General features: G+C 44.2%; 1 protein-coding gene across 2 annotated transcripts; it reads left to right on the top strand.

The window, feature by feature from the left end:
• The first annotated feature begins 1,103 nt into the window (after positions 1-1,103).
• LOC120980831 (inner centromere protein) lies at positions 1,104-24,265 on the top strand. 2 transcript variants are annotated; one of them, XM_040410149.1, is made up of 19 exons: positions 1,104-1,253; positions 9,330-9,474; positions 9,886-9,993; positions 10,696-11,438; positions 11,526-11,574; positions 12,218-12,245; positions 13,361-13,460; positions 14,333-14,366; positions 14,583-14,703; positions 15,302-15,445; positions 17,534-17,539; positions 17,738-17,847; positions 17,978-18,098; positions 18,426-18,548; positions 20,538-20,671; positions 20,754-20,844; positions 20,930-21,103; positions 22,576-22,732; positions 23,397-24,265. In XM_040410149.1, exons 2-19 carry the CDS (start codon positions 9,338-9,340, stop codon positions 23,609-23,611), a joined length of 2,595 nt encoding a protein of 864 aa, XP_040266083.1. In that variant the 5' UTR covers positions 1,104-1,253; positions 9,330-9,337; the 3' UTR covers positions 23,612-24,265. The 2 variants fall into 2 exon arrangements, with proteins under 2 accessions (XP_040266083.1, XP_040266085.1); XM_040410151.1 differs by lacking the exon at positions 17,534-17,539.
• Positions 24,266-24,764: the final 499 nt, after the last annotated feature.

Here is a 24,764-nt window from a genome sequence, read left to right as displayed (position 1 = left end):
GGGGTGTGATCAATGACAGGGGGGTGATGAGGGAGTCTATATGGGGTGATCACCACAGTCATTGATCACGCCCCTGTAAGGCTCCATTCAGACGTCCGTATGCGTTTTGCGGATCCGATCCATCTATCAGTGGATCCGTAAAAATCATGCGGACATCTGAATGGAGCTTTACAGCGGTGTGATCAATGACAGGGGGGTAATCAATGACAGGGGGGTGATCAGGGAGTCTATATGGGGTGATCAGGGGCTAATAAGGGGTTAATAAGTGACGGGGGGGGGGGGGTGTAGTGTAGTGTAGTGGTGCTTGGTGGTACTTTACTGAGCTGCCTGTGTCCTCTGGTGGTCGATCCAAACAAAGGGGACCACCAGAGGACCAGGTAGCAGGTATATTAGAAGCTGTTATCAAAACAGCGTCTAATATACCTGTTAGGGGTTAACAAAAACACATCTCCAGCCTGCCAGCGAACGATCGCCGCTGGCAGGCTGGAGATCAACTCTCTTACCTTCCGTTCCTGTGAGCGCGCGCGCCTGTGTGCGCGCGTTCACAGGAAATCTCGGCTCACGCGAGATGACGCCAATTGGCGTTAGCGTAGCCTGGGGGAGCCGCCGCAATGACGCCTTTCGGCGTTAACGTGGCGGCAAGCAGTTAAACAAAAAAAACAAAAAACAGTTTAGTGGGCTGACAGAAGCCCTTTAAAAGGAGTTCTGAAAAATGAAAGGTGGGATCTGATTGGTTGCTGTGGGCAACTAAGCCAGTTCTACTTTACAGCAGATCTGATAAACCTCCCCCAGTATTCCCAGTGGCAGGACGGTTACAGCCGCACTGAAAGTCAATCGGATAAAGTAATACGAGCGGCTTCAGCTATAAATACTGGCCCGGAACTGCTGCTGCCATTCTCGTAGTGCGCCACCTTGTGACAGGCACCGAGTATTTACACGCGGTGATTATCTAACGTCCCCTCCCCTCTGGTGCACAATAGAATGGAATATTTTGAGCGACGGCTCTTCGTCACGTGACCGAAGCGCATTTTCTCTCGCGGGCCTTCTGCCCGGAGACCAGGCGACTCTATGGTTCCCTAGCTCCTCCCCTGCGACGTCACCTCACCTCTGGCTGCAGCCGTTAGGATTTGAACCATTTGAACGGTTTGGGCGGGAGAGGAAGGAAGGAAGGTCTCCAGAGCCGGGGAACTAGAGACGCGGGATAGAAGCCAGCTACGGGGAAATTGTAACTCGGGGGACCGCACACGGGAGAGGTAAGGACTCAGGAGCGGAGCACTAACCCTTATTACATTGTCGTGCTCCGGGGATTTATTTATGGCGCAGCCTGTATACCGCTCCCGGCCGGACCTGTAGTGTGAGGACTGGTTACTGAGGAGCCTCCGCTATGTACCGGGGGGTGAGCGCCATGTAGAGCTCCCCTCATCTATGTGTATAGTACGCATGTCAGCTGGAACCTGTCCTGACCATTGGCTTTTTTTGTGGGTCCATTGACTTTAATGGGTCTGTGTTTGCGGCCCAGAGTAGGACATGTTCTGTATTTTGGGGAATGGCCGTATGGATGCGACAGCACGTGGGTCACCCGTGAAGAGACAGGCCGTCCACTTCAGATTGACCTGGGTCTGACACCCAGCGCCCTCACAGGTCCCAAAAACATCTGACCAGCAGGGGTGCCAGGAGGTGGACCCACACCAGTATGATAGTGATGACCTGAGGATAGGTCCATGGGTGCTTCACTCCTGGAGAACCCCTCTAATTAAGGTGACTGTAAGCCCTAGGTAAACATTAAGGTGGGGAGAAGACACTGCCCACAAGAGCTTACAATCATCCTGACAGATGATGTCATGGGCGAGAATCTAACATGTGGAATTTGATGCGCCCCATCCTTTTGTTCTCAGGTGCCTCATTAAAGGGGCATATCACTAGGATATGTCCACATTGTCTGATGGGTGCGGGTACCACCACTGGGACCTACATAGAACGGAGCGGGGGAAGGTGGTGGCTGGAGGACCCCGGATTACCCCTGGATCTGGCCACTGCCAATCGCTTTACCCATAGAAATGGAGTGCGGCTGCGCAGTGTGATCTCCGCCACTTTTAGGGTGCGGGTCCCAGATATGCCCACGTTGTCTGAGGTTGGAATACCCCTTTAAAAGAGAACTCTAGCCCCAGCTTATCACTCTGCTCCTGCATGCTCTGCCAGGTATATAGAGGGCATCGTGAGGGATAGCTGGCGCCTGGACGAGTGTTTGCCCAGCAGCTAGTGAGGGCATGTGCATGTATGGCTGAAGCGTGAGCCGTGACGATCTGACCGGAGGAGTAGGTCTCCACCTGTTACTGACATGGCGGCTATTCTCAGAAGATCATTCCCTTATGAGCTAGCATCCTACGGGGCAGTTGTTTTGTGCTTCTGACATGTTCCTGGAGCTTTGTGTCACTTACTGCATTGTGATACTTTGTTATTGATGTTGCTTTGTGTTATCTGAGAGGCAGGATCTTCTCATTGAATTGATGTTTTTTATTTTCTACTGTGGTTGTTACAAACGTCCAGGCAAGGAGATGACGATGGCCGGTCCTGCATCAGACGGGCAGATCAGCAAGCGATTGTCAGGAGGTAATCGTTCCTTCCCAGCAATCGCTTGCTCGCTGGCGGAGTAGACTGCTGATATTACACGCAGCGACCACCTCGGCAGCGTGGGGAGGAGTGCTCGCTATACCATTGCTTGTCCTCATGCTGTTTGCCGGCGGCAGGGCGCTATTAGACAGCACCATCTGCTACCAGCAAGCGCTGATTTTTAAGCATGCTTAAAAATCAGAATTGTCAGATAAATGAGCGTTTGCTTGTTCATCGGGCAGTCGGTGGCAGTAATTACACTGCAAGATGATTGCTAACGAGTGTTAGCGATTATCAGCCACTGTAATACAGCTTATAGATCAGTAGGTGCTCCGACATTTGGCACCTCCACAAATCGGCTGCCAGTGCCAGAAACTAAGGCCAGGTTCACATCGCAGTTTCATTTTCTGTTCTAATGTCAGAAAAACAGAAAACAAACCGATCCTAGTGAGGGTCCGTTCACGCGTCTGTTGGATGGGTCCAGATCCCTTCCGCAATTATGCGTAACAGTTGCAGACCCATGCTTTTTCAATGGGGCCGGAAAAGATGCAGACAGCACACAGTGCGGACAAGAATAGACATTTCTATTGGGGTGCTGGCTCGGTGTTTTGCGGATACGCCATTTGCGGACGTGTGAATGGAGCCTAATAAAGATGATCTTTATAGAGCACCAACATATTCTGCAGCGCTTTACACTCAGGAGGTTCAAGTACAGTCATAAATAACAGCTGCAAACAGGGCAACCATTAAACCAAGAGGAATGAGGGCCCTGCTCACAAGAGCTTACATCCGTTTTAGCCATTTCCTTCAGAGATCCGTTTTTTTTAGACGGAATAAAAAATACTATGACTAGGCCTTTTTTTCCGTCTAAAATAGCGTGGCTTAGGCTAAGGCCTCTTTCACACTTGCGTTGTCCGGATCCGGCGTGCACTCCACTTGCCGGAATTACACTCCGGATCCGGAAAAACGCAAGTGTACTGAAAGCATTTGTTTGTTTTAAAATTGTTTTTATTGTTTTCCAACACGAAATAAAGCAACAACATAAAGGTCATCACTATCTCAAATCCCTGAAAGTATACATATACCCTGAGCATACATCCTAAAACGAGTAATCGTATAGTTGCACATATCAAATAATCATAAGCACATTATTTTCCAAATGACATCTTCTAAGAAAAAACATCTCTGTTCATCCTAATCTATCAGGTACATTCATATTCACTATAAATTTTAATGCACTGACCTTAAATATAAACCAAAAAGAAACAAAGACAAGGACAATGGGAAAAAAGGGGGGGGGGGGGAATAGCTTTGTAAAAACACGGAATTCCATCAAGGCAGGCATAAAGTGCTATGTCTAGCGTTAACTCCCACCAGGAGTAATCAGTGTGAGTGTTTACAACCGAAGTAGACCCGTTCAAAGGAAACCAGCTCAGAAGGAGGAGGAGGAGGCCCACCATCGCAAAAATATTCCTCCCGCAGTAAAAACTCAAATCCCAGAAAAATTCCTAAATGTTTTCCATGGATTCCAGATATTTTCGAACTGCATAGGGGTGCGAGCATCCCAGTGCGCGATTTGTTCTAGACGGTATAATTGATCGCATTTGAGGATCCAATTTTGAATAGTTGGCGGGTTTGGTTGTTTCCATGCTATTGCCAACATAAGTCTAGCTGCTGCTAATAATGTGTTACATAACAGGCGTTTATTTTTGGAGCACTTGATTTCACCCAGAACACCTAAAAGGCAAACTTTCGGGGATATAGGCACTTCCAGGCTACAGATGTCAGATATAAGTTTGCAGATCTCTTGCCAGTAAGAGGTTATCTTGTCACACTCCCACCAGATATGTGTATGTGTGCCTATCTCTAGGCTACACCTCCAGCACACAGGGCTACATTCAGGAAACATGCGATGAAGTCTTTGAGGTGTGTAATACCATCTTGTTAGAACTTTATAGCTGTTCTCTTGCAGCTTGACGCACCTGGACACCCCAAGAAACGCTCTGAGTGCATGTTTTACTTCTAAGGGGGATAATTGAATCTTCAGCTCTGCTGACCACTGCTGAATAAATATAGGGGGTTTCTGACCCTTGAATTGAGAGTAGTAACTCATATAGTTGTGAGATTTTCCCTTTTGGTTCCTTTATTTGTAAAGCTAATTTTTCAAATGGCGTGTGAGTTGTCACTATCGGAAGTGATGTTAAGTGTTTTTTAATCTGTTGGAGTAAATAGGCCAGATGAAAGGTGGAAAGGTTAGTCAGCGCCGGAAGAGAACGCAAATCTTCGTATGTAAGAACATCCTCATCTATACCTAGATTTAAAATAGGTGTTGTAATAGATTTTGCCCTAGTAGGTAGGGTGTCTAAAAACTGTGTAGGTGCTTGAAATAATATATCCCTTGCTTGCATTACTGAAAGCATTTGAAGACGGAACCGTCTTCAAAATGCTTTCAGTGTTACTATGGCACCCAGGACGCTATTAAAGTCCTGGTTGCCATAGTGGGAGCGGGGGAGCGGTATACTTACAGTCCGTGCGGCTCCCGGGGCGCTCCAGAATGACGTCAGGGCGCCCCAAGCGCATGGATCACGTGATCACATGGACACGTCATCATGCGCATGTGTAGCTCTGACGTCATTCTGGATGACGTGTCCATGTGATCACGTGATCCATGCGCTTGGGGCGCCCTGACGTCACTCTGGAGCGCCCCCGGAGCCGCACGGATGGTAAGTACACTGCTCCCCCGCTCCCCACTACACTTTACCATGGCTGCCAGGACTTTAGCGTCCCTGCAGCCATGGTAACCATTCAGAAAAAGCTAAATGTCGGCTCCGGCAATGCGCCGAAACGACGTTTAGCTTAAGGCCGGATCCGGATCAATGCCTTTCAATGGGCATTAATTCCGGATCCGGCCTTGCGGCAAGTGTTCCGGATTTTTGGCCGGAGCAAAAAGTGCAGCATGCTGCTGTATTTTCTCCAGCCAAAAAACGTTCCGTTCCGGAACTGAAGACATCCTGATGCATCCTGAACGGATTTCACTCCATTCAGAATGCATTGGGATAATCCTGATCAGGATTCTTCCGGCATAGAGCCCCGACGACGGAACTCTATGCCGGAAGACAAGAACGCAGGTGTGAAAGAGCCCTAAAACGGGTGCAAAATGTGCACAACTAAGCATAACTGAGCCTAAAATAAAGGATCTGTTTTTTGTTCTTTTCTGTTCTTTTGATGGTTCAGAAGAATGGAAAACGAGACCGTGATGTGAACCCGGCCTAAGCAGTGGTGGGGCTTGAAACGACCCCATGACGGTGTACTGCAGCTCCGCTCCCATGAGACGAAGAGCACCTATCACCCCGCCAGCTGCTATATTCAGTTCCAGGGCTACACAGCGACGTGTCGCAGAGAAGTCGTGGTGTCGCACTGCCACAGTGGCAAAAAATCCATCCAAGTTGGATTTCTGACTAGTGACGCCATGAAGTCACGTCGTCGTGTAGCCCTAGAACGGAATATAGCAGCGGGTGGGAGATTGATGCCCTTTGCCTAATGTTGTGTGACACACCTCGCCATGTAGTTGTGACTTATTGTTGTGTAGTCCTAGCCCAGGACTGGAGAAAGCAGCGGTCATTTACTAAAGATGACCATTTTACAGACTGGTCGCATGTAAGCCAGCAGGCTTTACTAAGAGGCGCAGGTCTCTGACTACTGTGGTATGTTCATGTACTTGACCACCTCATGGACGTCTTCCCCATGCTTTTTCTTTTATTTTGGACTCTCTTGACCTGTTTTCCCCATGTATCCCTCTGGTTTATCTCCACCCTGTATGTAGCACCAACCAAACCCATGATGCACTTCTCCTTCTGCTCCAGCTCTGCCCCTAACATCTGTATGTGTAGTTATACAGGGTCCATTCCTTGAACGAAAATGGGTATATCATACAGATTGAACTTGCAAAATCCTGGTACACGAGGAAGTAGTCATTTCATGGAGGAGCGGCTTGTGAACGTGTAGAGCGCAGGGCCAGAGGTGACATCAATTAGCACATTGGGGTAGAAAAGTGCAAGGGCGTATCTGGGTGCCGACCTTGAATCGATGACCGCAGGGCTCGGTGAATTAGCAGGCTTCATTCCAGCATCGGGGAAGATCAAGTGCCTGCACAACCAGCATAAGAGACTGATGTCTGCCTCCCTGCTGAGTGCTGGTCATCATGCAGTGTGAACAGTGTCCTCTGATCTGATGACGACGTACTCGTCTCCCTGTTCCTTCCTTCATAGTAGAGGATCAGAGGACACGCTCTTATGTTTGTATTGCAGTCATTACGGTACTCGTATATACTGTGGCACAAGACATCCGTATGATAAATTATCAATATTATAGTGGTGGGGGTCTGACACCCAGCACCCAACCACTGATCTGCTTCAGGCAGCAGCACCTGGAACTGTACAGTGTACAGAGCTGGAAGCAGACGGCGCCATACACTATGTAGTGGCCATGCTGGGGTACTGCAGCCCAGCTCCCACTCCAGTGAATAGAAGCTGAGCTTCGGTGCGCTGGAAACTATGATGTACGGAGGTTTTTGCTTCCACATCATACACTGTTAGTGTATGGTGTCTTGGCAGCCCAAAATAGTTGATCATTGGGGTGTCAGCCCCTCTGATCTAATATTGATTTTTATCTTGTAGCCCAGAGAATCCCTTTTAAACGGGTTTTCTGGGAGTTTAATGGCGTTTTGTAGAAACTAATATGGCTGCTAGCAGCCTGTCCTAGAATGAGTGCTGGGCTGGTTGCCACCACTTGCAGAGCTGCACAGGGACATGACTACATACAGTCTTGATCAAAAGTTTAAGACCACTTGAAAAATGGCAAAAAATCATTTTTTACATTGTTGGATCTTAAGGTTCCAAGTAGAGCTTCAACAGGCAACAAGAAGAAATGAGAGCGAGATCAAAATTTTAGGACCACATGCCTTTAAAAGGCCAAATCTGTTCAAAGATGTGGATTCATTGTCATTTTCTGTCAGGTAGTCACTCGTTGTGATGGCAAAGGCAAAAAACTCTCCCTTTTTGAACGTGGTCGGGTTGTTGAACTGCATAAGCAGGGTCTCTCACAGCGCGCCATCGCTGCTGAGGTGGGACGCAGTAAGACAGTCATTTGGAATTTCTTAAATGATCCTGAGGGTTATGGAACAAAGTCAAGTGGAAGACCCAAAAAAATTTCATCAGCACTGAGCCGGAGGATCCAATTGGCTGTCCGTCAAGACACTGGACGATCCTCGACCCAAATTAAGGCCCTTACTGGTGCTGACTGCAGCCCCATAACCATCAGACGGCATCTGAGACTGAAGGGCTTCAAAAACAAAAAACGTCTTCAGAGACCTCGTCTCCTTGAACGCCACAGAACTGCTCGTTTGGACTTTGCAAGAGAGAGCACCAAACATGGGACATTCAAAGGTGGAAGAAAGTTTTATTCTCTGATGAGAAAAAATTTAGCCTTGATGGTTTCCAACATTACAGGCATGACAAGCAGATCCCACCTGAGATGTTTTCTACACGCCACAGTGGAGGGGGCGCCATAATGGTCTGGGGTGCTTTTTCCTTCAGTGGAACAATGGAGGTTCAGGAAGTGCAGGGGCGTCAAACGGCCGCTGGCTATGTCCAGATGTTACAGAGAGCATTCCTCATGACTGAGGGCCCTCGTCTGTGTGGTAACGACTGGGTTTTTCAACAGGACAACGCTACGGTACACAATGCCCGCAGGACAAGGGACTTCTTCCAGGAGAATAACATCACTCTTTTGGCCAATCCTGCATGTTCCCCTGATCTAAATCCAATTGAGAACCTTTGGGGATGGATGGCAAGGGAAGTTTACAAAAATGGACAACAGTTCCAGACAGTAGATGGCCTTCGTGCGGCCGTCTTCACCACTTGGAGAAATGTTCCCACTTACCTCATGGAAACGCTTGCATCAAGCATGCCGAAACAATAACGGCGGAGCTTCTCATTACTGAGTTCATGTTTCTGTTTTGGGGGGGTTTAGGGTTTTTTGGGAGGTGTGGTCCTAAACTTTTGATCAGCTGAAAAACAGCCTGTTTCAGTTTATTCGTTTTCATTAAATTGAATGCTCAAATTTATTTATTTTTTGTCTCACTCCCATTTCTTCTTGTTGCATGTTGAAGCTCTACTTAGAACCTTGTTAAGATCCAGCCATGCTAAATGATATTTTTTTTTTGCCATTTTTCAAGTGGTCTTAAACTTTTGATCAGGACTGTATTACACTGTTCTACACAAGATGGGACTGATATGTTCCTACCTATGATATCCCATCAGTATAGTGAGCCCCCATCCCCATGCAGCTCTGCAAATGGAGGTAACCAGTCCTGCTCACGTTCTCAGACAGGTTGCTAGCGGCCATTTCAAATCCTTCCCGGAAAACGTCTTATGACGATCAGCTGTCAGAAGAGGCTTCGGAGCTGCTGCATCTTCCTGGACCAGTGACATCATGTTCATTGCTTACATGGCCTTTTTGCAGCTAGGTCCCATTCAAGTGAATGGGGCTGAGCTGTGATAGCAAGCAGAGCCGCTATCCAATAAACAGCACTATGCTTGGTATACTGTGACAAGGCAGAAGCGCCTAACCTACCACCAATCTGAAAATGGGTCACTTAAACCCCCTTTAATACAAGCCATTTGAAAATGGCCTAAACTCTCTTTCTACTTTCTGTACAGGTGCCACCATGAACGATCCGGAGAGCCTTTCGCAGCTTCTGCAGGTTTATGCCCGCAAGACAGAGGATTTTTTTCGTCTTCTAGACAGCAAGCATATGGTATGGCTCCAGGAGATAGAAGATGCAGCCAGAAAGATGTTCAGCAGGTGAGTTTGGCAGCTTAAGATCCCAAGTAACTTAATCTGTTTGAGTAGCTGTGCTAAAGCAGATCTCACACTTAGAATGACTAGGCACCTAGCAGTAGTGTCCTACGTGTTCATCAGCTGTGAATTCCATATGGAATAACCACAGATTGGTGTATAGGCTTCTGTTACGTTCTTTGCTGACCTACAGCAAGGTTCTATAGGTACAGACTACATCACACTGCACCTATTTGGCTACTACAGTCTGGGGTATGACTGTACCAAGTCTTCAGACACAAGTAAGAATCTATCCTAGAGGTGGTGAAGAGAAGTAAAAACAACTTGCTTATGGGCAGTCATCTGCGTTGGTTATGTTATCTGCTTGTATTGCGCTATGCAGAATGTTTTCTAAATGCATGTGATTTCTGTCATCAGTGATTTCACTGCTGAGCCAGAGCTAATGCCAAAGACTCCATCTCAGAAGAGACGTAGAAAGAAGAGAACATCGATTGTGCCTGAGAATCGAGATCCCAGTGGGCGCAGGTAAGAGGAGCATTGGCAACTAAGCCTTGTGACTTAATACAGGGGAAAAATGTGTTTAAAGGGAACCTGTTACCTGGATTTTGGGTATAGAGCTGAGGACATGGGTTGCTAGATGGCCGCTAGCACATCCACAATACCCAGTCCCCATAGCTCTGTGTGCTTTTATTGTGTAAAAAAACAGATTTGATACATATGCAAATTAACCTGAGATGTGTCCTGTCCCCGACTCATCTCAGGTTCCTTTTTAACACCTTGGTGGAGATTTTAATAAGCCAAATACACCAGAATTCTTTGGAAGAAGACTGGCATTACATGCCTTGCCCCAGATGTAATATGCATTTTAGACACTTTGCACCTCGCTAGATGGTTTAGAAAATGTTTTTTTTTTTTTTTTTTTTTTTAAATCAGATTTTTATTGAAATTTGGAAAAGGCTCTTAAAAAAAAAAAAAAAAAAAAAAAAAGGTGGGGGGGGGGGGGGGGTTTGTAGGTTGAAATGTGCCAAATTGCATCAAAGCTTTGGCACACAATTGGTCTAAAGTAAACTAAACAAGGTTGTGTAACAGGTCTAGTAGGGTGCACCAGATCTTTCACACGTCATGAGCCACTATAATAAGTGTAGGCAGCTTAAAACTAGACCAAGCTGGTAGAAGATGATGTATCAAATTTGAGAAGATTAATAAATCTCCACCTTGTTTCTACAGGATATCCAGGAGGAGAAGTAGTGTCAGCTGGACCACATCAGTACGCAGGTTGTCTTCTCGAAATATAGCTAAACCACTAGATACATCCATTAAGGATGAGACCGAGCAGCAGCCTAAGAAAATGACAAGATCCAAGGCACAAGCCAGCATAACATGCATGCCTGTAGCTGAGAAACCACTAGAAGACACATTGATGGCTACAGACCGTGTTCTACAGGTGAAGATTAGTTCAGAGGAACGTCGTAGTGCAGAGGTGCAGCTCTCAGAGGTGATTAAGTCAGTCTCTGTGGACAAAAATCCTCTCCAAGAAACTGTTGTTCCAACTTCCTCTGCTCCACCAGCGGTCTCTACTGATGAGCCATCAGCTCCCGCCACTCCCGAGAAAAATAGTCGCACTGCAGCCAAATTAAAGATTGCCGACAGCTCCACACCTAAGGTGCAAGCAGGGTCTATAGATCTTACACTTGACTCTCCTCCGCCTATTGCACAAGATGCAAAGCAGCTTGCTCTTGAACTGTCAAACTACAGTGTGACACCCACAGGGTCAAAATCTGACCGTCGGTCTGTCCGCCGTAGCATCGTTGGACGGAAATCAACCAGCTGTCGAGCATCTCTGGCTAACCAGTACTCTCTCTCCAACAAACGTGAAAGTATGACAAAAGAAGCCGTGCGTAAATCCATTCGCCGCTCAGCTTCACGGAAGAAAACTTCAGAGAGATCAACTTCTTCTAGCTATAAGAGCTGTAAGTGTCCAAAGCATTGGTGCTGTATATGCAGTATGTTACCCTGCAGGTTTTATATCTTTATATTATGTTTTTTTTCCTTTTTAGACCAGAGCTCTGTTGAAATAGTTGATGACGAAATCACAGTGAAAATCAAGTAGGAGCAATTTCACTTTTTCTAACATCTTTTATGTAACTTTTCTAGGATATGTACTGTCAGTTGTACTGTAGTTATAAATTCTGTTGCTGAGCTGTGATTTCGGAGCACAGATGTACCCTTTACTAGCCCTTTCCCATAAGGCTGCCTCTATGGATCAGTCGCGCACTGGTTTTTGTATCCGTAGCTCTTAGAACTGTGCACATTGGCCCAGATTTACTGATCCTATAAGACCTGCATCAGATTTATCACAGGCTCAGGCTGGAGGATAAATCTAGTGCAGGGATAGACACTTTTCATTGACTATACCAACTATTGGTTTACTTTGAGAGATTTTTATGCTAGAATTGCCCCGAAACTTTGATACAAAATGGTCCATTTTTAGTCCCTGCCCCATTTCCAGCAAAGCCCCAAAGTATTTGCGTATGTATATTTTATACAGATGTGGCGCAGACACTTTAGTAAATGTGGGCCATTTTTTATGCATTAAAAGGATTATACATTAAGATACCTCCCAATAAGCACAGTATAATGAAAGCCAAAACCAAGTTCCTCAGACTGCAGTGAAACATTACTGTAGGTGAAGTGTACACCTAAATTTGTACATTTCCTTTCTTCACACATATTATAACTTCTTTTACAGACCAGAAACTGCCCAACCTGTTGAGGAGGTAAGGACACAATTGTTTACATATATAGCAGCAGTAAATGGTTAGTTGTATATGTGAATTGGCTATGGTTCTATCGACATTTGCTTTGGAGGCTCTGCCACGTTCCACCAAAACTATGAACCCTGGTGGTACAGGACCGACCCTATTGAGCATACTCTTTAGAACACTGGGATTGAATTAGGGCTCTTTTACACGAGCGTGTCCTTTGTGGGAAACGCGCTCCATGTGAGAGCGATTGTGAGGTCTGGACTACAAAAGCGCATGGCATTATCATGATTTACTAATGCTGTGTGCCTCTGTCTGTAACAGAATGATACTGACAGCATGATAATGCCACGCACTTCTGTAGTCCAGACCGCACAATCTCACACGTAGCGTGATTTCCACAAGGTACACGCTTGTGTAAGAGCCCCTAGTCATTTTGTATGTTTGGCTGCACTTGGTTTGCAATTTCTATGAAAAAAGTTGTCAAGCTTTAATCACATCTGCATTGTCTTCCATTTATAACCAAAGCCATAACTCTCTGCCAGATCCATCACACAACGGATGTCAGCAGCTTATGACTGACTCCACTGAATGATGGTGGGTTCCGTCAAAAGTATCCATAGATCTTTAATAAGAAACTTTCAGGCACCTTGGTAGAACCTGATGGACTTCAATCAGTGTGGTCTATCTGGCAGTTTATACCAGAAACCACAACACGTGTGAACAGACTCTTACTTATGTACTGGTCCTGAATTATGAGCAATGTTTTGCTCCTGAGAACACGGCAGTCCCAGTGCTTAAATACCCTTGGCTCCAAGTGTTTTACATTTTATACACAGATATCACAGCCGATTGTTAGGACATAGGACTACTGATCTGTTTACTTCAGAGGATTGTCTAGACTGGATAAATATCCATCTCTGGAGTATGAGTCTGTACAGAGTTAACTTTCTGGATGCAAATAGGATTTATAGCCACGGACTGCAAACATATTGGTGTCTAAATTGAAATCCATTATATTGAGAGATTGCACAACATTTTATTTACCTGGACCCTGCGCATTCCTTTAAATATTTGTCAAGCTCTTTGATCAAAGACATAGTAATGTTGCACACTTGCCACTTTTCTAGGCCCCTGAAGACCATAAACGTTCTCTGCGAACACGGGCTTTTAACAAGATCGCAATTAGCAAGCAGGCTGCCTCCGAGCCGCAACAGATGGTGACTGCTGGTTGGTATCATTTTGACATGTTTAAGATATAATGCTTTCTTTCATTAGCTTTAAAAACTAAAAAACCGTTTGGGAATACGGGTGGTAATTTCCTTTTGTCTACATAAATTATATGGCCATAAAATTGGTTGACTCTGGAAGGCAAAAAATAAATAAACTTGAATTCAATGTGTGCTTTTAGAATACATGTAAGGCTTGAGAACATACCCTTGTAGCTTATTTGTTGGCAGAGTTTCTCGACTGAGGGGTCAGTGTCAGCGGTGAATCCTGAATGGAGATGGAAGTAATATGACACATGGAACCCGTGTCTGACATCCTAATGAAATGTCATCAGTGTCCCAGATGGGTCAACCCTTTTTAAAGGGGTTTGCTGAGGTTTTCATATTGCGGTCCTATCCTCAGGCAAATCTTGGAGAACCCCTTAAAGCTATTGTAGAGGCTATCAGATTAAATATTAATCCAACAGCTAATTAAACTGCATAATTCTGCCGGATAATGTCTTCCATTGCTGCAGCTTCTGAGGGTGTGCTTTTGAGAGTTAGGAAGCAGGGGTCCCTGTTAGTTTATGCCCTGTGTATGGGCAAACATGAAACCAGCTAGTTACCACCCACCAGCTCAGGAAAATATTGGAGTAACTGATTGCAGAGATGAAATCTGCTAAAATATGTCAGATACAAAGGCCGGGAAGTTATTCCTCGTACACACAGCTCCTTCTGAAAAATTGCCTGAAACAACAAACTTTAATGAGTTAAAAGTGAGAATTATTTCTAATCGGATTCCCTTTATTGGTCTTTGGAAGTGGTGGTTTCAGAGGACTTAAATACCTTATTGTAAATCTAAAGTGTTATTTTTTTATTTTTTTCTCTTTACAGAAACTGTTTCAGACACGGATGATCAAACTATAAGGTAAATGCCTATAGTGCCTTAGGTGTAGGAGGCAATAAACCTGATGAATTATTTAAAGCTGGTAACTCCTTGGGATTTAAGGGCCATTATCAATGACTGTGCCAAAACTTGCCTTCTGAGGTTTGCCTTGAATTGTGCCTTTTTGAATACTTCATCTGGGGGGCTAATACATATTGGTGTATTGTAGCTTTATAAATGGTATCAATTCTCTTACAGCAGGAGGAAAAGTTATAAGCGTGCTATGGATGATCTATCTGATGGTGACCAATCCATTAATGAGCAAGTGAACTCTCCTCCCAGGAAGAAGACTCCTTCTCCCCCGTGTCCTCCCAGTAAAGTAAGTTTACATACTCTTAAAGGAAATGTGTGACCAAAAATGTTATCTGCCAGTTAAAACCAGATAGTGTTACATCGCCTTCTTTCTAATCAGATTTTATTTCCAGGTTTTTTTTTAACACGTTTTCTGGACTTGATTATGGGGTTGCCATTTTACCTGAGCTGTTCACAGCATTAAAAAAAACAATTTTTGCTTTACGGCAGCCCCATGTTCCATGGTCACAATGGTCAGGACGTGACCTCATTGGCTTCTATGGGACAGTTTTCTAGGCATGCTCTGTGACCTGTGCAGAGGTCGTTGTACAAGGAAAGAATAGATGAGCTTTGACAATCATATTGTAAATGGTGGTATTGCTTTATTACAGGCAGGATTAGAATGATGGATAAGCAGGTAACTACAGTAAAGTTATCTGCACAGACCAAGAAGTGACGCCTATTGGGCTTAGTGGCCAGTGCAAAAAGAGCTGGAATTTATGGTTTTTGTTTTAAATTTAGATATTTAAATAGAAAATTAAAAATTACCTCACCCAAAAGTCATTTTCTGATGACACATTTGGTTGTAGTGTAGTAATTTTGTGGTTCTCAATCTGTCTCTTTAGGTTATAAAGCCGCCTCCTCATATGAGGACTTTCCTGCATACAGTACAGAAAAATCAACTGCTAATGACTCCAGGCTCTATTGGGAAATGTCTTATTGCAAAATCCTTTATAAAGCGCAACACTCCTCTGAAAGTAGACCCCAAGGTATGTGGAACTTATTAGGCTAAAGAAACATTGACTACATGTTTCATATGACAAGTGCTGTATGGTACTCTTACAATGCAAAAGATTAGACTTCATCTTTGGCTCCCATACAGTTCTCAGGAGTCTTGCTCTGTGCTCATTCAGTAGTGACCCTGGGCAGTTGACACTAATATCTAAAGAATGGAATAAAGGCGCCTTTTTACATGCGCCGACTGAGCAAGCAGTTGTCGGGAATGAACGGTTCCTTTCCAATTGACTGCTTGTCAATGGAGGCAATCGCTCTTCCTCGTTCAGATTCATTGTTTCCGGGCTGCAGATCGCTGCTTACTCAGCATATTCTGCTGCCCATAAATTGATTTAAAGAGGTTGGCCACTTCCTGGCTACTGTTGATCATATGGCATTCAGCACTTTAAATGGTTGGTCTATTTATTTTTTATTTTTTTTTGTCCACTGTTGAATGAATGTCTTTGTAAGATGACTGTGTGGCACTTAATACAGAATTTGATATTCTGCGCCATGTATTCTTGGTTGTTAAATCTTCTGTGCTGTCTGCATAAAGGTTTTGTCCATAGGATGGCTGCTGATGGAGGGTCATGTGACCAGACACATCACTCGGTCTCCTTCATTCTAACACTCTCCTCTAGAGTTGCCACAGTGCAGATGGCAGGTGCATTGTAAGTGATTTGCCTGGTCATGTTAGATCACATGCATCAGTAGCCAATTTATGGACAGGACATTTGTGCGGACAGCACAAAAGACTTGGCCTACAAGGCATATCATGAAATATAGAAAATGGCGAATATCAACAAAGTCTATATTGGTAGCATTCATCAACAGTGGACAAAGTGGCCAAACCTTTTAATGTGCTGCATAAACAATGTTTGTTTGCTCATTGGGAAATCGGCGGCACCGTTACATGGCTCAGTTATTGGGAACTTATTCTAGTCCAGTGTAAAATATAGCAAAAGGCCTCATGCACACGACCGTTTTTCGGGTCCGCATCCGAGCCGCCGTTTTTGTGCATGTAGCCAAACTCTGTAAAAAAAAAAAAGTACACTGGTGGTAAACCTGTTAACAGATTCATGGGCACCTTAATGCTGAGGTTTTCTCATAACTATAAACTACAGTTTATACGAACACAGTGGCATCTCGGAGAAAACCTACATTAAGAAATTAGCAGCACCCGACAAAATGCCTGCTGGCCAGCTTCTCCCCGAATGGCCTGCCTTGATTGTACAGGTCTCTTTCTGACTTGTAAATCTAGCTGAGGCGAAGGGGTGCTGCCTGGATGCTCCCCATTCCTGGTTTTCTGTTTGAGTCCATGCTTAATGAGTGAAGAAGGGGACAACCAATTTAAATGGTAGCAAACTTTTCTCATACCAAATACAAAACTTTTGTAATGTGTCTTAGAGAAAAATATCTTAGTACAGAAGTCTGGGGGGGGCGGGAGTTGTGCAAAGACAGGCTGGAGCAACTGACTTTTCTCGTCCTGAGTGCTTGAATTACACATCAGTGCTGTTGAGTAATTCTCTAATGTCCTTTTAGGGTGCCTCTGAGTGGTAGGAGTATATTGGAGCAGCGTTGACTTTCCAATATGTGTTGTGTATATGATATCTTAGTAGATGGCCTCCACCCTGTAGCTCAGTTTGAATTAAAAATTAGAGATAGAGCCTGCAAAGGGGACAGACTACAAAAAAAAAAAGTCGGATACAAGTCGTGTAATGGAGAGAAATTGGGCAGAAATGTAATATGAGTCACCTGAAAGTAGGTACATTCTAAAAAAAAAATACTTTCCTCTAATCCATGATCTTCAAAATCTAGTGTTGACTAAACTTCTGTTTTCAAGTTCGGCGTACAAGCTTCGGATTATCTAAGAATTCCAATACCACGGACCATAAGTTATGGTCCGTGGTAGCGGAATCCTTAGATGTCCCGAAACTGAACTTGAAAACAGAAGTTTGCTCAACACTAATCAGAACGTGTTGTTATGATGCACTTATTTAGTCTTTTTTTTTTTTTTTTTTTTTTTTTGTGGTTTGTTTACTTACTATGTAATATTTTTTTCCCCCCCCCTTCGCTATATCCAGACAGATGTAAGTACTTATTAACTCTTTAAAGATGTCACTGGTGTCTGAGATCTGTTTTGTCAGGGCAAGGGATGAGTCACAAGGCTTGGTGGCAGGTGTTCTCTTTTTTGTCTTCCCCTTTTTTTCTTTTTTCTCTCCCACCTGAAGATTGTATTTATGGTGGGGGTTCAATGTAAGTACTCATTATCTCTCTTAAATTCATAGGAGAAAGAGCGTCAACGCCTGGAAACTCTCCGCAAGAAAGAGGCGGCTGAAGTTCTACGCAAGCAGAAAATAGAGGAGGGAAAGAAACGCAAACAGGAGGATCTCAAGTTGTGAGTAACTCTGTAGCAACTTTTACAATTTTAATTCTTAGTAAATATGCACATTTCAGGTATAATGAAACCTTTGTTACTTGATGTTAAATAGTTGTTGTTTTTTTTCTTTTCTCATTGTTAAATATAGAAGGAGAGAAGAGCGTCAACGTAAGGTCCTGCAGGCTCGTGAGAGAGTAGAGCAATTGGAAGAAGAGAAAAAGAAGAAAATGGAACAGAAACTTGCACAAATAGATGAGAAGAGTGAAAAGGTGCCCCGCCTAAAAATTACAAATCTTGTGTTTTTTTTTTTTTTTTTAAGACCTAATGCAGATGTTTCTAGGGTTTCTCAAGTGTGATAACCCCCCCCCCCTGGGATCAGTTTGGAATTAAGCAGAACACTTCTGTCGTTCTCTCCCCAGTCTGACATGGCATGCAGCTAACATTGACCTATAATCCTCTATGCAATTATATATTGATCTCGTTGCTTTATCTCTGTGGTACACAAGCAATATTTGTAAAGCCTTTCTTTAGGTTAAAACTGAAAATGACTTTGAGTTAGTCCCCCTGTTCAATGCTTTTACTTTGACATAACACAGGTGAGAGAGGACCGCTTGGCTGAGGAGAAGGCCAAAAAGAAAATGACTGTTAAAAAACAGGAGGAGATAGATAACAGGCGACGGCAGGAGGAGGAAGCTCGGAAACTGAAAGCTAAACAGCTGGTATGTTTGGAGAAGCCAATAACCTAATCATTTAAAAGCTTAACTTTTTTTTTTTTTAAACGGTATGTAAGATATCGATGACCTACCCTCAGGTTTTGTCATTGATATCAGATTAAAGGGGTCTCTCGAAGCTACTATTTATGTAACTGGAAGTAGATGGTGCCATACACTGTAGTGAATAGGACCTGAGCTGCAGTACCCTAGAAACTACGGTGTATGGTTACCTTCTGCGTCTGGCTCCTTTTTTATTTATTCTATTTCCTGAATAAGATTGAGGGCAGCCATCTTGCCTGAGCTGTTCGCAGCAGTTAGAGAGCATTAAGAAAATTGCTTTATAGGAGCCACATGGTCCATACACAATGGTCAGGAGTAGGAGACCGCATTGACTTCTATGGGAAAGTTTTCTAGGCATGCTCTGACCTGTGCAGAGGTCATTGTAGCTTTGACAATCATTGTGAATAGTGGATCCTGTCTTATCTGTACACAAAGGTGATATCGACACAGGCAGGATTAGAATGACAGAAGCAGGTAACTGCATTAAAGTGATCCGTACAGACAAAGAAGTGGAGCCTGTTAGGCTTAAAAGAGTTGTCCAAGTTATATTTATTTATGACCTATCCTCAGGATAGATCGTCAAGATCAGATCGGCTGGGGTCCAACACCCCCGCCGATCAGCTGTTTGAAGAGAAGGCGCGCGCCGTGCCAGCGCTGCCTCTTCATTGTTTACCTGCTCGCTGTTGCATCTGCATCGGTGAGCAGGTGTAATTACACCCAAGCCGTCCCATTCATTTCAATGGTACGGATCGCTCCTATACAAGTGTATGGGAACGATCCGTCCTATTGAAATGAATGGGACGGTTAGGTGTAATTACACCTGCTCACCACTGCAGATGCAACAGCGAGAAGGTGAACAATAAAGGAGGCAGCGCTGACACGGCATGCGCCTTCTCGTCAAACAGCTGATCGGCGGGGGTGTCGTACCCCAGATGATCTGATATTGATTACCTATCCTGAGGATAGGTCATAAATAAATATAACTTGGACAACTCCTTTAAGGCTGTATCACACAGCCAGATTCTGCAGGCATTTGCATGCTTGCTAGCTGAGGAGACTGGCGATTACATGCAGCGATCTCCTCCCCAGCACATTGCTTGTCCCCATGCTGTCTAGTTAATTTGCCAGCAGCAGATAGTGATCAGACACCATGAACTGCCACCGACAGATTGTGATCTTTCAACATGCTGAAAGACCACGATTGCTCAATGAATGAGATCAACGGGTAATTGTCAGCAATATTACACTGCCAGATGATTGCTAATGAGTGTAAGGCTATTTTTACACTTGCGCTTTCCCTTTCCAATATTGAGATCCGTCACAGGATCTCAATAGCGGGGGGACAAACGCTTCCGTTTTGTCCCCATTCATTGTCAATGGAGACAATACTGAACGAAACGGAGTGAACCAGAATGCATTCTGTTCGTTTAGTTGTCCCCATCGCGGACAGAATAACGCTGCAAGTAGTCCTGACACAAAATGTAAGTCAATGAGGACAGATCCCTTTTCTCTGACACATTAGAAAACTGATCCATCCCCCATTAACTTTGAATGGTGTTCATGACTGATCCGTCTTGGCTATTTTAAAGAGAATCCAACCGGATCTGTTCATAACGGATGCAGACGGTTGTATTATCAGTAACTGAAGTGGTTTTGCTGATCCAGCAGAGACATTGGTGTGAAAGTAGCCTTACTACGAAAGCTCGTTATCGATCTGGCAGAAAATCTTCCAGTGTAATACAGGCTTTAATCAGTGTAAAAACTGCAGGACTTTATGGTTTTTGTTCAAATATAGATATTAATATGGAAAATGTAAAAGTCTTTAAAAATGTTAAACATTAAAAACGTGATTTAAACAATGGCTCATTTTCAGATGACACAATCCATTTTAGTTTATTGAAGCATCAATTGATTTGTACTACACTTGTGTTCTAGGAGGAAGAAGAGCGTAGACAGCATGAACTTCTTCTCCAGAAAAAGCGGGAAGAGGAGGAACAGGAAAGGCAAAGAATGCTTGCTGAGGCCAAAAAAATGGAACTGGAACGTGAAAGACAACTAGCAGCTGAAAAGTGAGTGATAATTCTGCCACAACATGGGCCCTATGACTGTTCTGTGTTTCCATAGTATCGTAACCATGTCTTATTTGTACAGGGAAAGGGAGCGCCTAGAAAGGGAGAGAGCACTTCAGTTACAGAGGGAACTAGAGCAACAGCGCAAAGAGGCTGAAGAACGCAAGAGGAAGGTCGGCATATGATTGAGAGATTCTATTCCATTCATCTGTCCTCTTATGTCTCACAAATTAAAGTAATTGGTTTGTTTTATTCTAGGAGCAGCAAGAGGGGTTGGAACAAGAGCGTCAAGAAAGATTGCGTAAAGAAATGGAGGCACAGAAACGCAAAGAACTGGAGGAGCAGAGACTAAGAGAAGAGCAGGAGAGAATTGCAAAGGAAAAGCAGGCAGCTGTTGGTGCCCAAACACTGAATGTAACTATGGATATCCAGGTATGGGAGAAGAATTATGGTGTTTAAGTTTGGCCACACAATGCTAAATATTAAAGGGTTGTTCGTGTTCAGAGCTGAACACGGGCATACCCTTATTTTCACCCAGGCAGCCCCCCCAAGACTAGCAACGGAGCATCTCGTGCTCCAATGCGCTCCCTTGCCCTGCACTAAATCGCACAGGGCAAGGTCTCTTTTGTTTTCAATAACACACTGTGTGTTCGGTGATGTCACCGGCTCTGATGGGTGGGCTTTTTAACGCTGCCCTAGCAGTTTTACTGGCTAGGGCAGCGCTAAATCCCGCCCATCAGTGCCAGTGACGTCACCGGGCTTCCTGTCAGCCCCATGGAGAGCCCCGATACGTCACCGGATCTCCAAAAAATGCCTTTGCCCTGCGCGAGCAGTCAAGGGGGCTGCCGGGGTGAAAATGGAGGTATGTCCGGATTCGGCTCTGAACCCGAACAACCCCTTTAAACTTGAATGTTCATAGTGGACACTTTTTTATTTATTTTTAAAGAAAATTCCAGTGCGCCTGTCATTGCAAATGTTGTGCACTCTCCAGGCAACATGTTACAGAGCAGGAGGCATGGATGTATAGTTTCATGGGAACAGATTTTCTTTTAAGGGGTTGCCTCGTGAAAGAACCTATTCTTAACGGAGTTTCCAGGGAGTACAGTGTTGATGACCTTCCCTCAGGATAAGTCATCAATATCTGATCGGTGGTCGGTCTGACTCCCAGCACCTCCACGTATCAGCTGTTTGAAGAGGTCGTGGCACTTCAGTAAGTACAGCAGCCTATAGTCTATAGTGGCTGTGCTTAGTATTGCAGTCTTGGCCCATTCACTTGATTGGAACTGAGCTGCACACAGACCATGCCTCTTCAAACAGCTGGTCAGCAGCAGTGCTGAGTTGGACCCCCCCTGATGGAATAGGTCATCGATATCGTACTCCTGTAAAAAAAACAAAAAAAAAAACCAACTTTAAAACGTCTGTCATTTCTCTACTCCCAGCAATAAACTGTTAGTCATTAGTCTGTTTGACCACTCATTTGCAATTAAATGGATGAACATCCATGATCCTTGTAGTGCATGGAAGGCCCAGTACCTCAGGTGCAAGTAAGGTTCTTACATAGTGGTTGTCTGCTCTGGCTCATAAGGAAGTTCTCTAGTGGGGGCTCTATCCGACGACCAGACCCTTTTAAGCCATGTTCACATATGTCAGATCTACGATGGATCGTGTTTACAGCCTTTTATAATCGGCACAAATTATAAACAAGCTGTGAATTTTAAAACCCGCAGCACATTGTGGGCAATTTTTTTCCTGAGCATTTGAATGAGGTATAATTTATCTTATTCACATGCATTGCCGTCAGAATGACATCATATTCTGTCAGGATTTAAAAAGGACACTTTCTATGTAAATCTGAGAGTATTTGTTCTAATATCCTTTACCTTCACACATTTGTCTTCTCACAGAACTCCCCAGCCTGTGAATCTTATGAGATGACTCCAAAGGGCTACAAAGCTCCATCTATGAAAATCAACGAAGATGACTATGGCATGGACCTGAATAGTGATGATTCCACAGACGACGAAAGTAAACCTCGTAAGCCCATTCCAGCATGGGCCTCCGGTGAGTGCTGTTTAGTCACAGTATTTTGTATTGTACAAATTGGGGTACATACTCACACACTATTTTTTTGGGGGAAAATAAATCACTGTGGCCTTATTTGTCTGTAGTGAAATGTAAAACGCACCTTACCTATTTTCTCTATAGTACTTAAAGGGGTTCAGCTTCTGATTGGCAGGGATCTGACACCCGGAACCCCCGCCGATCAGCTGTTTGAGAAGGCAGCGGCACTCCAGCAGCGCCGCTGGCCGAGTGACGTCACGACTTGTATTAACTGGCCTGGGCAGGGCTAAGCTCCATTCAAGTGAACAGAGCTTAGCCCCGCCCAGGCCAGTAATACTAGTCGTGACGTCACTGGGCCTGCGGTAAACGGTGAGAACGCCGTGGCGCCGCTGGAGCCCCGCTGCCTTCTCAAACAGCTGATCGGCGGGGATCCCGGGTGTCGGACCCCCGCCGATCAGAAGCTGATCTATCCAGAGGATAGATCACATCAGTTTAAACAAAGTGCAGATCCCCTTTAAATGCCAGGAAAAAAATACATGTTAAACATCAAATGAATAGAAAATGGCACCAAATGTACAATAAAAATAATTTAAACTCATGGAATTTGTGAGTGCGAGCGGAGGAGGCCTAATGAATTTATTTTTTTGTTTTTTCATTGTCATAGGAAATCAACTATCCCAAGCAATGTGTCGGCAGTACTACCACCCCATAGATGTGGACAAATTCTATGGCATCATTGACAGCCCAAAATTAGAAGACCTGTTTTATAAGAGCAAACCACGATATAACAAGCGCACTAGTTCTGCAGTATGGCACTCGCCTCCGCTAAACAGCAACAGGCAGCATCTTGCTGTGGGCTATGGGCTGAAGAAATACTGAGCTTTGGGAACTGCAATCTTACTGGCCCACACCTCGGACTACTGCACGCTGCTCTTAAACTTGTCTGTCTAAACGTCAATTTTATCTGTTTTATATATATATATAACTTTTTTTTGGTTACAGGCTCTCTTATATATGTGTATGGTAGGGGCGTCTCATTTTAAAAATAAAGACTTTAAGGATTAGTACAATTTCTGCATTTAGTAAATTGATATTTTTATTGTAGGGATAATATATCAATTGCTACTGTATGGGAGTCCTACTGCTCATTGTGAGTTTAGAAAATAATGACTCCTATCAGATCTGTAAGAAGATTAATTATGTTAAAATTTTGTACATATAGGATTGTATTGGGTGCTGGTCACGTGTGGCTCTGGCACGGGAGAGAATTTCAAACCTGCAGTTTTCACTGTTAAAATTTGCCTTTGGATTAGTAGGCAAATTAGTGGTTTGTATTGCTTTTATTTAAATAAATTGATAAAGATCAATCTGTATAAAAAAACTAGTTGATCCAAATAGGCTGTAAGAGGTTTTACTTTTATACCAGGTGTATGCAACCTTCAGAGGGCTATATTGTCATGATGAGCTATTTAATACTCCTTCTGTTGGTCTGTAAACTGTCCATAGTTGCTTGAAGATGTCCACGTATGTGGCTGTGTTCACATTTTTCATTAAAGAATATTGAACCCACATTATGCTTACCCATAGCTGTGCACAAAATGCCCAAAAAAAGTGACAAAAAATTAGCTAGCCATTTTGGCACCCCCTTGCCCTGCATCATCAAGGGCTTTTTCTTTACCATCAGTGATGTACTGGGCTTCACATTGAGTATGCTAGGCGCATGCTTCCTAGGGCAGCGATATATACCACCCATTTGTGGCAGTGATGTCACCAAGATCACTGCTAAGCAGAAGCCTCCACCTAGAATAATGAAGTTTACTAGGAACCAACATTTCCCTGTGCAATGCAGGGCAAGGGGGGAGCATCTGTGCAAGAAATGTGTTGATGCTAAATGAGTGAAGATCAGGTTATGGCTAGGTACAGCTCTGAATCCGGGCAACCCCTTTTTTTTTTTCACTTAACTTGTAATCATCTGATCACTTCTCCCATAGACTGCAATTATTCATCATTGCTACCTAGGGAAGATTCCTTT

This window comes from Bufo bufo, chromosome 10 (genome assembly GCF_905171765.1).
Source record: "Bufo bufo chromosome 10, aBufBuf1.1, whole genome shotgun sequence".
Lineage (NCBI taxonomy): Eukaryota > Metazoa > Chordata > Amphibia > Anura > Bufonidae > Bufo > Bufo bufo.
This window is presented reverse-complemented; position numbering and strand designations above follow the sequence as displayed.

Excerpts from the sequence above, each read along its gene's own strand:
- LOC120980831 (XM_040410149.1), top strand. The coding sequence starts at position 9,338 with ATGAACGATCCGGAGAGCCTTTCGCAGCTTCTGCAGGTTTATGCCCGC. Across the intron at positions 11,575-12,217 it reads GAAATCACAGTGAAAATCAA|ACCAGAAACTGCCCAACCTG; the intron begins GTAGGAGCAATT and ends CTTCTTTTACAG. Across the intron at positions 14,367-14,582 it reads ACGGATGATCAAACTATAAG|CAGGAGGAAAAGTTATAAGC; the intron begins GTAAATGCCTAT and ends ATTCTCTTACAG.